We start from the raw sequence: 12749 nt of genomic DNA on the forward strand, positions 1-12749 counted from the left end.
AAGTGGCTTTGCACATGTTCATAGGGAATATTTAGGCATTAACTGGGTTAGGTGGCAGCTAAACATTGGTTTTGGAAAAGTCAGTAGAAATTAGGTGCCTGCAGAGGTAGTTAAGCACGTAAGTATTTTTGTGGATCTAGCACAAAGAGTTAGTCCTATGTGACTAGTATTGGCACTAGAACATGTATCAGGTCTCCTCATTTTACTTTATAGTTACAAAATCTTGTCTTAAATCAGGGCATAGCATGATTAAAGATAGAACATTGAGTCCATCTACTATGACATGAGAGTAGGGTCTTTATTAGTTATGTAGATGTTGATGACCTCCCTAACACTAAAATAGTCTAGTTGTATTCCTTGTACTGCTTTATATATTTGTAGTGTATCTCTGAAATCTGGGGCCTTTTCAAGTAATGAAGGAAAGAAATTATTTGCATCTGTTATTGGGAGGGCTGATTTGAGCAGTTTTGGATTCACTAGGAGTTTTGGGTAAATAAGGATTTGTTTGTCCTGAATTCTAGTGCTAGTTTTTTTTAATTAAAAATAATTAAGCCTGTATTCTATGTGCAGATTGAATATGTAACTGTGTAAATGAAAGTACAGAGTTTGGTTAATTGCACAATATGTGTTTGCACATGCAAGGAACCACTTGATGGTGGTGTTTAATGTGGATACATTTTTTTTACACACAGATTCTGCAGGCAGATTTCAGCTTCTACTCTTGAAAATTTGGTCCTTTAATTCTACATATATTTTGTTAATGGTGTAGAAATGTAAGTACTTTTTAAAATTATTGATAATTTATTATTAAGTGCTAACAGTATTCTTGGTGCTGTGTAAGACAGAAGACAATACTGGGCCTGATTCTCCTCTGCCCTCGCCCCTTGTGTAACTTCAGTGAGTTCATTAGGGCATGGCTACACTTGCAGATGTAGAGCGCTGTGAATTAAACCAGCCTTAGGAGAGCGTAGTAGGGAAAGCGCTGCAGTCTGCGGCATTTGCAGCACTTGCAGCAACATTGGGAGTGGTGCATTATGGGCAGCTATCCCAGCATGCAAGTGACTGCAACGTGCTTTTCAAATGCGGAATGTGGGGTGGAATGTGACAGGGAGTGTGTTGTGTACATGTGCAGGGAGAGTGGGGTTATGGGGGGCTGAGAGCATGTCAGCATGCTGTCTTGTAAGTTCAGACAGCAGCAGACCCCATCCTCCCACCTCTCTCTCTCACACACAGCATTCCACACTAATGGCTTGCATGCCGGCTGTCAGAAACGGAGCTTTGAAGTGACATTTCCGCATTCCTACAAGAGTTCAAAACAATGACAAGAGTGGCCACTTGACTTAAAGAGATTATAGGACATTTCTGGAGGCCGATCAGAGTGCAGTAATGCAACACCTTGTTCACACGGCGTTGTAGCCAAGGCTCAGAAAAATGTTATTCCTCTCACCAAGGTGAAGTACCAGCAGCGCTGTAGTTGTGGAGGCAGAATGCTCTACGTGCCTTGCCAGTGTGGTCGGGGAGTGAGCTAGGGCACCCAGGGTTCCTTTATTGTGCTGTAACTTGCAAGTGTAGCCAAGCCCTTAGAATTACTCCTGGTTTGCAGTGGTGTGATTGAGAAAAGAATCACACCTACAATCCCTTCCCCAAGCAGCTCAGGGTGTGTTTATATTAAGGTTTTAGCCATCAGTTAACAAGGCCTTAGGCACTGTTTCTGGCTCATGTTTTGGCTTCATGACACAAATTGGGAATTCCCCCAGGAGGATCCCAGGTTGTTGTACTCTTTTTCCCCTTTTATCCCTCCATGACCTTTGGAGCACCAGCACAGAGAGGTGCAAAGTGTGGTTCTGGGATTAACTGGTATACTAAGGATGAGGTGTTGCTAGAGCACTCTGCATTCTGGCTATTTTGGGCTGCTGATATAAAAAATATCTTTCAAAAAGAAGGAAATTTTTTGAAGCACATCCACTATATCTACAATTACTCCTGTTCCATAAATAAGGCAAAATGCTGGGTAATCTGAGGAAAATACTATAATTTACCATTATCATCTCCACCCCAAACAGGCAGCCCCAATAGTGGCAGTAATATGAATCTGTATTGGTTTGTGAGACCAGCACTACAAACGATTCCTTGTATGTAAGAGAGGGGAATAGCTGAGTAAATGAAATCCACTGCCAAATCAGCATAACGAGCAGTGCTACGTCAGCCCCTACTGTGACTGTGTTGCCAAGTCTTGCAATTTTATAGTGAGAATTTTATATCATCTTTAGTGTTTTACTTAAAGTCCTTGTTCCTGTAGTCAAATGACCATTAGAAAATCTCAGCTTTCATTTAAAAAAAGTAAGTTTATTGCCATCATGGTTGTGAGGAAAAAAGCCCCAAAGTACATTTTTCTTAGAAAAAAAAAGAGAAAAAAATATATACGATTTTTAAGCAATGTTAAAATTATTATTCTTATTTATTTTTTAGGCTTGAGTCATGATTTTTGGAGTCTTGAGGTTGGCAACTAAATTCTTTTTCATAGGTTGAAATAGCAGTTGCAGCTTACCCATATCAGTGCTGTAGGCTATTTGAGCTACCCGATGTGCATAAACCTGGATCCTATGTCCCTTCCCTATTTCACACCCTATGTATGTATGTATATATTATTGAGACTCGAAGCAAAAGATAAGAGAAAAAATTATGGGATATGGTGAGATAGTGATAAAAACATCTTTTGTCCTCTACCATCATTGTACATACTTTTATTAATACCATATGTATTTTTAACTAATGTGTAATTATTAATGGTTTTATATTTTCTGGAAAAAAGTATTCAGTATATCTCTAACTTTAGAAATAAATATAAAAGAAACTAGAAGCTAGCAAGATCTCAAGTTATATCATGTAACTGCTACAAGAATAAATAAGAAATCAAAATTAAATATATTAACTCTAAGCAGTAAGCAAGGGATTTCATTTTTTATCAAATTTAAATATTATTGCCTAATTTCACAGTTTACAAATGGCTGTTAAAATAGCTAAATTATGATGTCATTTTCAACACTTCCAAGTTTTCAGAAAGTGAAAGTCTTTAAAGGCTAAATCTTAAAAGATGATATGAATTTGTATATTGCAGATACAGAATTTAAATATGGATAGAGACTTTAAGACAACAACATCTGCTTATACTTTTCAAAGTTCTTCAGACACACTGCTTTCTATTCATCTGTTAGATTTTAAAACAAGTTTACTAGAGGCAGTAGAAGAACTACGTGTAAGAAGGGTATGTGTGCTAGAATTATTTTAAACTCCCAATTCTTTGTGTTATTTCCAACTGTTCATTATTAATTGTAAGAATTCCTACTCATCTGTAAAAACAGATAACCCACTTTCATACAAAAGAACACTTATCCGCCAGGATTTTGTATCATAAATATCATGGAAGTTTGTAGTGTGTGTATTTGGGGCATATATTAGACTTGGACAACTTAGTTATTATGGGTACATTGGGACAATGAATACAACTGTCACATGTTTATCGATTGAAAAATACAATTGTTTACCAAATTAAAAAGGCAGAAATTGCTTATAGTCAACTTTTATTTTCTATTGTGTTTATTTTATTACCAGTATATCCTTCTGTATCAAAAATCGTTTCAAGAGTGACTCATGATGTGGAAAGATGGCAGACATGTAGATGTACACCCATAACTGAGTCTATCTCAGTCTTTTTTTAACAGATTGATTTACCAGGAGGGGTGTAGCTTTGACCTGCTTTTCAGTCAGTATACCAGTGCTTTCGCTAAATTAAAAAAGAAAGCAAATAGACGGTTAGTATCTTTGACATACACAAATAGATTTTTTTCAACCATCTCGTTGGTTATAAACATAGTCAATAAAGGACAACGTCAAACTATTACTTTAGAGACATCATGAGCCCAGCCATGCTAAGATAAGAGTATTTCTTGATTTAAAATAAAGAAGTAGATGGAGATTCATCTTTAAGTTTTGCAATTATGTCTTTATAATTATAGGCTAATAGTAACACCTATTTTATTTTTCAGTTATATTCCAAAAGATTCTAGTGTACATTTGCTAATGCTTTTCTTTTTAGATTTTCTGAATTATTTTCTTTCTGCCTTTCACAGAAGAAATATACTTTAGTTATTTAATACCCTTGACCTGTTTGACAAAAGTGTATTATAAACATTATACAAAAAAGTTTGCATTGATAAATGTTACCTTTGTTTTGATCTATTTTAAAAGTTAAATGGCACAACGCTTTTTTAAAATAATACTACATCTGTAATGGCTGCTGCACAGTATCTAAACCAAAAGCCTCCAGGCCCTTGGTGCAATTGCAGTTGTGATAAATTCACCACACCCTAATCACTACGAACTGTGGATTTAGTCTAGGACAGGAGTTTAGCCCAGTACAGCCATGTTTGCAGTAATGAAGGGACCCTGGAGAATTTTTACTTATATCAGAATAGCAAACCATCACTTTTCCCCATAGTGATAGTATATTTTGGTCTCGTGGTAGCCTGCTGCCTGTTACACTATCAGAGTTTTAACCTCTTTATTTCATTTGGTTAGAGTCATATAACACTATGCAAAAGGTCTCTTGTAAGGTATCATTACAAAGTTTATAATCTACTGAGTGTGGTCATCCTATTTGTGTAAATGTATCACTCTTGTATCTGAAACTAGAAATATGAAAGATAACTCTGAGGGCCTATTATGCAAAGTGTGGGTCATTAATGGGGGTTTGGAATCTTGTTGGCTGCCATCAGCCAGGACAATTGACTGTGGATGGCTCTGTTTGCAGGCAGGCCTTCTTGTGAGTCAGACTGAGAGGAATGAAGGCTTGGAGTCTCACAGGAAATGTGACTATGTCACCTGGTACTGAAATCCATCTTAGGGTGCTTTTCCATTTGGGGGGGGGGGGGCAGACCTAGAGAGACAAAAAGATTCATGCCTTAGCCAAAGCCATATAAGCGGTGGAACAAGAACAAGGGGCGGGCAATCATTTAGAATCCCCTAGCTCCACCTGTAGCTGAACAAGGGCTGACCAGGGGAAAGTATTGTTGTCCAGACTAGGAAGGCATCCATCTGTGATAGAAGCTTATTGAAACATCTCTGGCAGGTCTACACTAACCGCGAAATATTTTTAGATACGCAATTTCAGCTACGAAAATAGCGTAGCTGAAATCGAATATCTAAAATCGATTTACTCACCGTCTGTCACGCGCTGGGATCGTGTCCAGCGGCTCGCCATTGTCGATTCCGGAACTCCGTTGGTTTTGGTGGAGTTCCGGAATCGATATAAGCGCGCTCAGGGATCGATATATCCCGTCTAGATCAGACGCGATATATCGATCCCCGAGCAATCGATTTTAACGCGCCGATACGGGGCGTAGTCTAGATGTGGCCTCTGACAGTGAGATTTTATCTGTATTCAGTCTTCTTACTGTATTAGGTTTAAATTTACATGTTTTATTTTATTTTGCTTGGTAATTCACTTTGTTCTTGGAACCACTTAAATCGTACATTCTGTATTTAATAAAATCACTTTACTTATTAATTAACCCAGAGTATGTATTAATACCTGGGGGGGAAACAGCTGTACAGATCTCTCTATCGGTGTTATAGAGGGCAAACAATTTATGAGTTTACCCTGTATAAGCTTTATACAGGGTAAAACAGATTTATTTGGGGTTTAGACCCCATTGGGAGTTGGACATCTGAGTGTTCAAGACTGGAACACTTCTTAAGTTGCTTTCAGTTAAGTCTGCAGCTTTGGGGCATGTGGTTCAGACCCTGGGTCTGTGTTGGAGCCGCCCCTGCCTCAGGCTGCTTCCTCTTATTATTACTCCAGGTTTCCTGGGTGCCAGCAGCAGGGGCGGCTCTAGGTATTTTGCCGCCACAAGCACAGCAGGCAGGCTGCCTTTGGCGGCTTCCCTGCGGGAGGTTCCCGGTCCCGTGGATTCGGTGGCACGCCTGCGGGAGGTCCGCCAAAGCCGCGGGACCAGCGGACCCTCCGTGGGCATGCTGCCGAAGACAATCTGCCTGCCACCCTCGTGGTGACCGGCAGAGTGCCCCCCGTGGCTTGCTGCCCCAGGCACGCGCTTGGCGTGCTGGTGCCTGGAGCCATCCCTGGCCAGCAGCAGAAGCATTGAGAAACTATCTCCCTGCTTTCATTTCCTGTGCCCATACTGTGGCAGTCCCTAGCTGCTGGGAAGACTAATTGTAGGGAAAATCTTGCTCAGTCCCTGGAACTCTGATATGGAGCGTGCTTGGAGCTGACAAAATCTTAGTAGAGTTAGCTGCCAGCCTTTAACACATCTGTGTTGAACATATGCAAATTGTGATTTTTGAGAGGCTTATAACTTGGCCAAATTTCATTTAATTTTTACATGAACAGCAAAAGCCACATCCGTGTCACCAGCATGTCATCCCCTGTGTCAAATTTCAAGCCCTTGCTCCAAAGCATGGAGGTGCAAACTGTATTTTTCCCTAAATTGGTCTCAGAAATGGTGGAACTATTTAGCTGAAACTTAAAAAAAACAAACAAACTGAGGCCAACATTGTGTAAAGTTTTAGTTTGAACAATTAAAGTTTGGCAAAGCTATAAACAAATGAAATCAGAGTCTTACAATGGAGAGTGTTAGGCAACCCTAACTGTTGGCGATACTACCAGCTTTGCCTATAATATTTTGTACTGTATATGTTTTGCTATCATTCCCTTTTCACATTGCTTTGGTGATTATTTACTGAATATAACCATGATTTCAGTCTCTACTTCTTCCTTCCACCTTTATGCTGCCATTTAAAAAAAATACTTTATTTCTTCTGTTAACTTTCTTTCACCCTCATTAGTAAGTCAGAAAGGCTGGATTCCCCTTCCCATCATCCCTAACCTTTCCACTTGATTTATTGAACACTGGCATAAATATATGGTTCCTGAATCTTAAGAACCATCATCATTTCTTTAGAATCAGTGATAGGGAGAGGCAACTGGATGTAGCTTACTTATTAGTAAGTGTTTAAGTTTATAGCTGATTTCTGTTGCTAGTTAATTAATGAATAGCAAGGGTGAAATCTTCTGTGTGCCTTCTTAAGTGTACTAAAAAAATTAGGAAACACTGCCATTATGCACAGCCAGAATAATAGTTTTCATGTGCAATTTCTCATTTGCATGTGCAATTAATGTTCTGCATTAAAAATACAGGGTTTTGTGCCTTCAAAACAGATACTCTTGAAAATTTTATGGGAGCAATCAAAGAAACATTTTGAAAACGTGGCCTTCAGTGTACCATGATAACTGAATAATAATTATAATATCTGAGAGACCAGGTAGGTGAGGTATTATCTTTTCATTGGATCAACTTCTGTTGGTGAAAGTGTCTAGCTTTTGAGCCGTACTGAGCTCCAGAAGAGGTCTGGTAAATAATTTTGAAAAACAGTTGAACAAATATTTAAAAAGATATGTTGTGAGTTCAGATTTTAAAGGAAGGGGACAGTCAAATTGCTTGTCCTCTTTCCTCTCTAAAATGTCCTATGTTCATACATTTAAGACTCTAAATATCAATACAGCTTCATTTAACATTGTATACAACTACATCAGATTGTAACTACTGTAAAGTTTTACATGCTATAATAACAGAAGGAAAGAAGTTAAGTATAGGCAGAGGAAGAAAGTTATTAATGAGATTTGAAATGAGATGGAGCCTCAATGAGGCAGATAGATACAAGAAAGCTATTCCAGATGGTAATAGTTACAGAAAATATTGTTCTTTAAGTAGTGTCCCAGCAGGTGTTCCACTTCAGGTGCTTATCTGCCTTTTGAGTCCTTGATCAGAGATTTTCCATTAGCAGTATTCATTCTGCCCACACATGCACTCTATATAATTTCATGCTGTTCTTTGAGAATATGTAGGGCTGTGTGGGTGAACCGTCTTCAGTTCCTTCTCTATCGCCTCAGCCTGGGACAGAACTCTAACATGTCCACCTCATGGGTGCCTCAGCATGTTTTATAGTTACTGTTTAATTAGTTCAGTGTTAGTTGTTACAGAATTAGTTGGATGTAAGAAGTTTGTTTTTCCTCTCTTTCTTTTTTCTTTCCCATTTTTTTCTGGAGAGCTTATTTGGCCTGTCTGGTCATGCCTTGCTCTCTTGTTGGGAGGCTATCCCAATCACTGATGGCCACTATAACTGTGTCTGTTGCTTGGGAGAGTCCCATATCTCCCTAAAGTGTAACATTTTCCTGGCTCTAAAATCTAGAACTCAGAAGAATTGGAAGATCAAACTGAAACTGCTGCTGATAGAGCACATCCTTTGCCCAGCTTCTGAGTCAGGTCAAGAAATTACCTCCTATACATACGTAATTAGACAGATCCAGTACTATTTTGGCTAAGGTCTCACTTAAGAAGGGGAAGATCTTGGATGACCCAGGGAAGGCTCAGAAGAAAAGGAGCTCTATCTCCCAAGAAGCTCTGATCTCCTGCTCGGTCTGTGGTGTCGAAGGGCTTGACCTCTCCACTCAGTACCATGGTGGTGAAAAACTCTTCCTTCAGGACTAGCAGAACAGGAAGATCCTGAAGCATTTCAGAGAAATCTGCACCAGTAAGGCCCCAATACCATCTGCCTCCAGATCAGCACCATCTATTTCAGACTTACCAATAGTGCTTTCCCACTCAGCTCAGTCAGTACTGACAAAATCAAACTCGTGTCTTTGACCCTGGCACCTACACTCTTCAAACCAATACTACTGCCCAAATCAACTGATGTGTTGTTATTGACCCACTCAGTACTGCAGAATTCCATGACTCCATGGACTTATCAGTGTTAGATGAGCCAGAGACCCCATGGGTGTAGTTTGACTTCTATATTTGGGGAGTGACTCCAGTCAGGCCAATGGATGGTGGGGGGGATGACGACAAATTCTGTTCCTGCCCAGAGGGATGCTATTTCAGATCAGGGGAGGGACTTTAACTATGATTCAAGAGGCTACGTAGACAACTGAAAACTCTAGTGTTTTTGTAGATAACTTAGAAATATCTGACAGGAGCATCGTATCTAGTTCCTATATCAAGAAAGAAAATTAAATCAATATTAGACCCACTCAGCTCTAATACTAACAAGTTCTGACATCTTGTGGCAAGTCACTTATGGGACACTGGTTAGGTTTAAAATCATAATGTATATTCTTACTCAGATACTTTTAATAAAGTCAGAAGGGACCATCTAGTCTGACCTCCTGTACATTGCAGGCCACAGACCCTCACCCAGTCACTCCTGTAAAAGACCCCTAATCTCTGGCTGAGTTACCAAAGTCCTCAAATCATGGTTTAAAGACTTCAAGTTACAGAGAATTCACCATTTACACTAGTTTAAAGCTGTGAGTGACCCCATGCCCTATGTTCCAGAAGGTGAAAAACCCCCATGATCTCTGCCAATCTGATCTGGGGGGAAATTCCTTCCTGACCCCAAATATGATGATCAGTTAGATCCTGAGCATGTGGGCAAGACCTACCAGGCAGATACCTAGGAAAGGATTCTCTGTAGTAACTTAGCCGTGGTCTATACTTCAAGTTAAGGTTGAATTTAGCAGCGTTAGATCGATTTAATCCTGCACCCGTCCACATGACGAAGCCGTTTTTGTCAACTTAAAGGGCCCTTAAAATCAATTTCTGTACACCTCCCCAACGAGGGGATTAGCGCTGACATTGACCCTGCTGGGTCAAATTTGGGGTAGTGTGGACGGAATTCGACGGTATTGGCCTCCGGGAGCTATCTCAGAGTGCTCCATTGTGACCGCTCTGGACAGCACTCTCAACTCAGATGCACTGGCCAGCTAGACAGGAAAAGCCCTGCGAACTTTTGAATTTCATTTCCTGTTTGGCCAGTGTGGTGAGTTGAACAGCAGGGGTGACCATGCAGAGCTCATCAGCACAGGTGACCGTGGAGTCCCAGAATCGTAAAAGAGCTCCAGCATCGACCGAACGGGAGGTACTGGATCTGATCGCTGTATGGTGAGGTGAATCTGTGCTATCAGAATTCTGTTCTAAAGGTGAAATGCCAAAACATTTGAAGAAATCTCCAAGCGCATGAAGAATAGAGGCTATAACAGGGACCCACAACAGTACCATGTGAAACTTAAGGAACTGAGGCAAGCCTACCAAAGAACCAGAGAGGCAAATGGCCACTCGAAGTCAGAACTCCAGACATGCTGCTTCAATGATGAGCTGCATGCCATTCTAGGGGATGCCCCTACAACTACCCCATCCCTGTGCATGGACTCCATCAATGGATTCTAACGCAACAGGGATGTGGATTTTGGGGATGAGGAAGATGATGAGGAGGAGGAGGTTGAAGATGGCACACAGCAAGCAAGCAGAAAAACCGTTTTCCCCGGCAGCCAGGAACTGTTTTTCACCCTGGATCTAGTACCCTCCCAACCCACCGAAGGCAGTCTCCCAGACCTAGAAGGCGGAGAAGGGACCTCTGGTGAGTGTACCTTTGTAAATATTGTACATGGTTTAAAAGCAAGTGTGTTTTAATTATTAATTTTCCCTGAAGACTTGAGATGCACTTGCAGCCAGTACAGCTACTGGAAAAGTCTGTTAACATGTATGGGGATGGAGCGTAAATCCTCCAGGGACATCTCAGTGAAGCTCTCCCAAAGCCTTTGCAAAAGGTTTCTGGGGAGGGCAGCCTTATTCTGTCCTCCATTACCATGCCAGGCCAGTAGCACATAGTCTGGAAGCATTGCATAACAAAGCATGGCAGCGTATGGTCCCCGTGTTTGCTGGCATTCAAGCAACATCCGTTCTTTATCTGTCTGTGTTATCCTCAAAAGAGTGATATCATTCATGGTCACCTGATTGAAATAGGGGAATTTTATTAAGGGGACATTCAGAGGTGGCCATTCCTGCTGGGCTGTTTGCCTGTGGCTGAACAGAAATCATCCCCGCTGTGTGCCATGCGGTGGGGGGAGGAGTGAAGCAATCATCCCAGAGAATAGGGTGGGTGGAGGGGTTTAGGTGGGTTTGTGCTGCACATTAACCTGAAAACTGCAGCCTCTCCTTTTAAATGGCCAACCCAACGGGTGCTTGGTATGGGACACGAGGGCGTTGCTGTTTGAAACCAGTCCCACATGTTATGAAGGTTAAAGAAGCCAAAAGACTGTGGCTTACCATGTCTACCTGCAAGCCGAATTCTGTTGCCCACCGGCCCTGCGTGTGTGATCTCTCACACCAAACCGGCAGACCCTCAATATAAGAGGTAAAATGCGAACTTGTGAAGAAAGCACATGTGCTATGTAATGTTAACAGCTTGGTTCACAGAGAAAGAGTCTACCCATTGTTCTCTAAAATGTGTCTTTTTAAATACTACTCTCTCTTTTTTTTCCTCCCTCAGCTGCAAATGTTTCAACGCTCCCTGTATCATCTCCATCCCAGAGGCTAGTGAAGATTAGAAGGCGAAAAAAACGCACTCGTGATGAAATGTTCTCTGAGCTCATGCAGTCCTCCCACAGTGAAAGAGCCCAGCAGAGTGTGTGGAGGCAGACAATGTCAGAGTGCAGGAAAGCACAAAATGAATGCGAGGACAAGTGGCGGGAGCAAGAGGAAAGGTGGCGGGATCAAGATGATAGGTGGCATCAGCGTGATGAAAGGAGGCAAGAAGCAATCCTCAGACTACTGGAGGATCAAACTGATGTTCTCTGGCGTATTGCTGAGGTGCAGGATGGGCAGCATGAGCACAGACTGCCGCTGCAGCCCCTGTGTAATCAACCACCCTCCTCCCCAAGTTCCATAGCCTCCTCACCCAGACCCCCAAGAACGCGGTGGAGGGGCCCCCAGGCACCCAACCACTCCACCCCAGAGGACTGCCCAAGCAACAGAAAGCTGGCATTGAATAAATAAGTTTTGAAGTGCAATGTGGCCTTGTCCTTCCCTCCTCCCCTCCTCTACCACCCCACCTGGTGATTCCCTCCTCCCTCATTCATCCTGGGCTACCTTGACAGTTATCCCCCCATTTGTGTGACGAATTAATAAAGAAGGCATGAATTTGAAATAGCAATGACTTTATTGCCTCTGGAAGCAGTGATCACAGAGAGAAGGGGAGGGCGTTTGGCTTACAGGGAAGTAAAGAGAACCAACGGGGTGGGTTTTCAACAAGGAGAAACGAACAGAACTTTCATACATAGCCTGGCCAGTCATGAAACTGGTTTTCAAAGCTTTTGTGATGTGCAGCGTGCCCTGCGGTGCTCTTCTAACCGCCTTAGTGTCTGGCTGCATGTAATCAGCGGCAGGCAATTTGCCTCAACCTCTCACCCTGCCATAAATGTCTCTCCCTTACTTTCACAGATATTATGGAGCACACAGCAAGCAGTAATAACGATGGGAATATTGGTTTCGCTGAAGTCTAACTGAGTCAGTAAACTGCCAGCCCATTCTGCACTTGCTCAGCCTATAGTTGAACAGCTGACTACTGTCCAGGCTGCCTGTGTATGGCTTCATGAGCCATGGCATTAAGTGGTAGGCCGGGACCCCAAGGATAACTATAGGCATTTCAACATCCCCAATGGTTATTTTCTGGTCTGGAAAGTAAGTCCCTTTCTCCAGCTGTTCAAACAGACCAGAGTTCCTAAAGATGCAAGTGTCATGTACCTTTCCTGGCCATCCCACACTGACATTGGTGAAACATCCCTTGTGATCCACCAGTGCTTGCAGCACCATTGAAAAGTACCCCTTTCGGTTTAT

At 41.8% G+C, this 12749-nt stretch overlaps 1 protein-coding gene and 1 pseudogene across 1 annotated transcript in view; both read left to right on the forward strand.

The window, feature by feature from the left end:
- The first annotated feature begins 3133 nt into the window (after positions 1-3133).
- The window catches only part of CCDC73 (coiled-coil domain containing 73), a 133011-nt gene continuing 123395 nt past the window's right edge, over positions 3134-12749 (forward strand). The window contains exon 1 of the mRNA XM_075065847.1: positions 3134-3265. Within this exon, the coding sequence (XP_074921948.1) occupies positions 3134-3265 (132 nt within the window). The remainder of the gene's footprint in view (positions 3266-12749) is intronic.
- LOC142046649 (uncharacterized) lies at positions 6640-11972 on the forward strand (annotated as a pseudogene).

This window comes from Chelonoidis abingdonii, chromosome 4 (genome assembly GCF_003597395.2).
Source record: "Chelonoidis abingdonii isolate Lonesome George chromosome 4, CheloAbing_2.0, whole genome shotgun sequence".
In the NCBI taxonomy this organism is placed as follows: domain Eukaryota; kingdom Metazoa; phylum Chordata; order Testudines; family Testudinidae; genus Chelonoidis; species Chelonoidis abingdonii.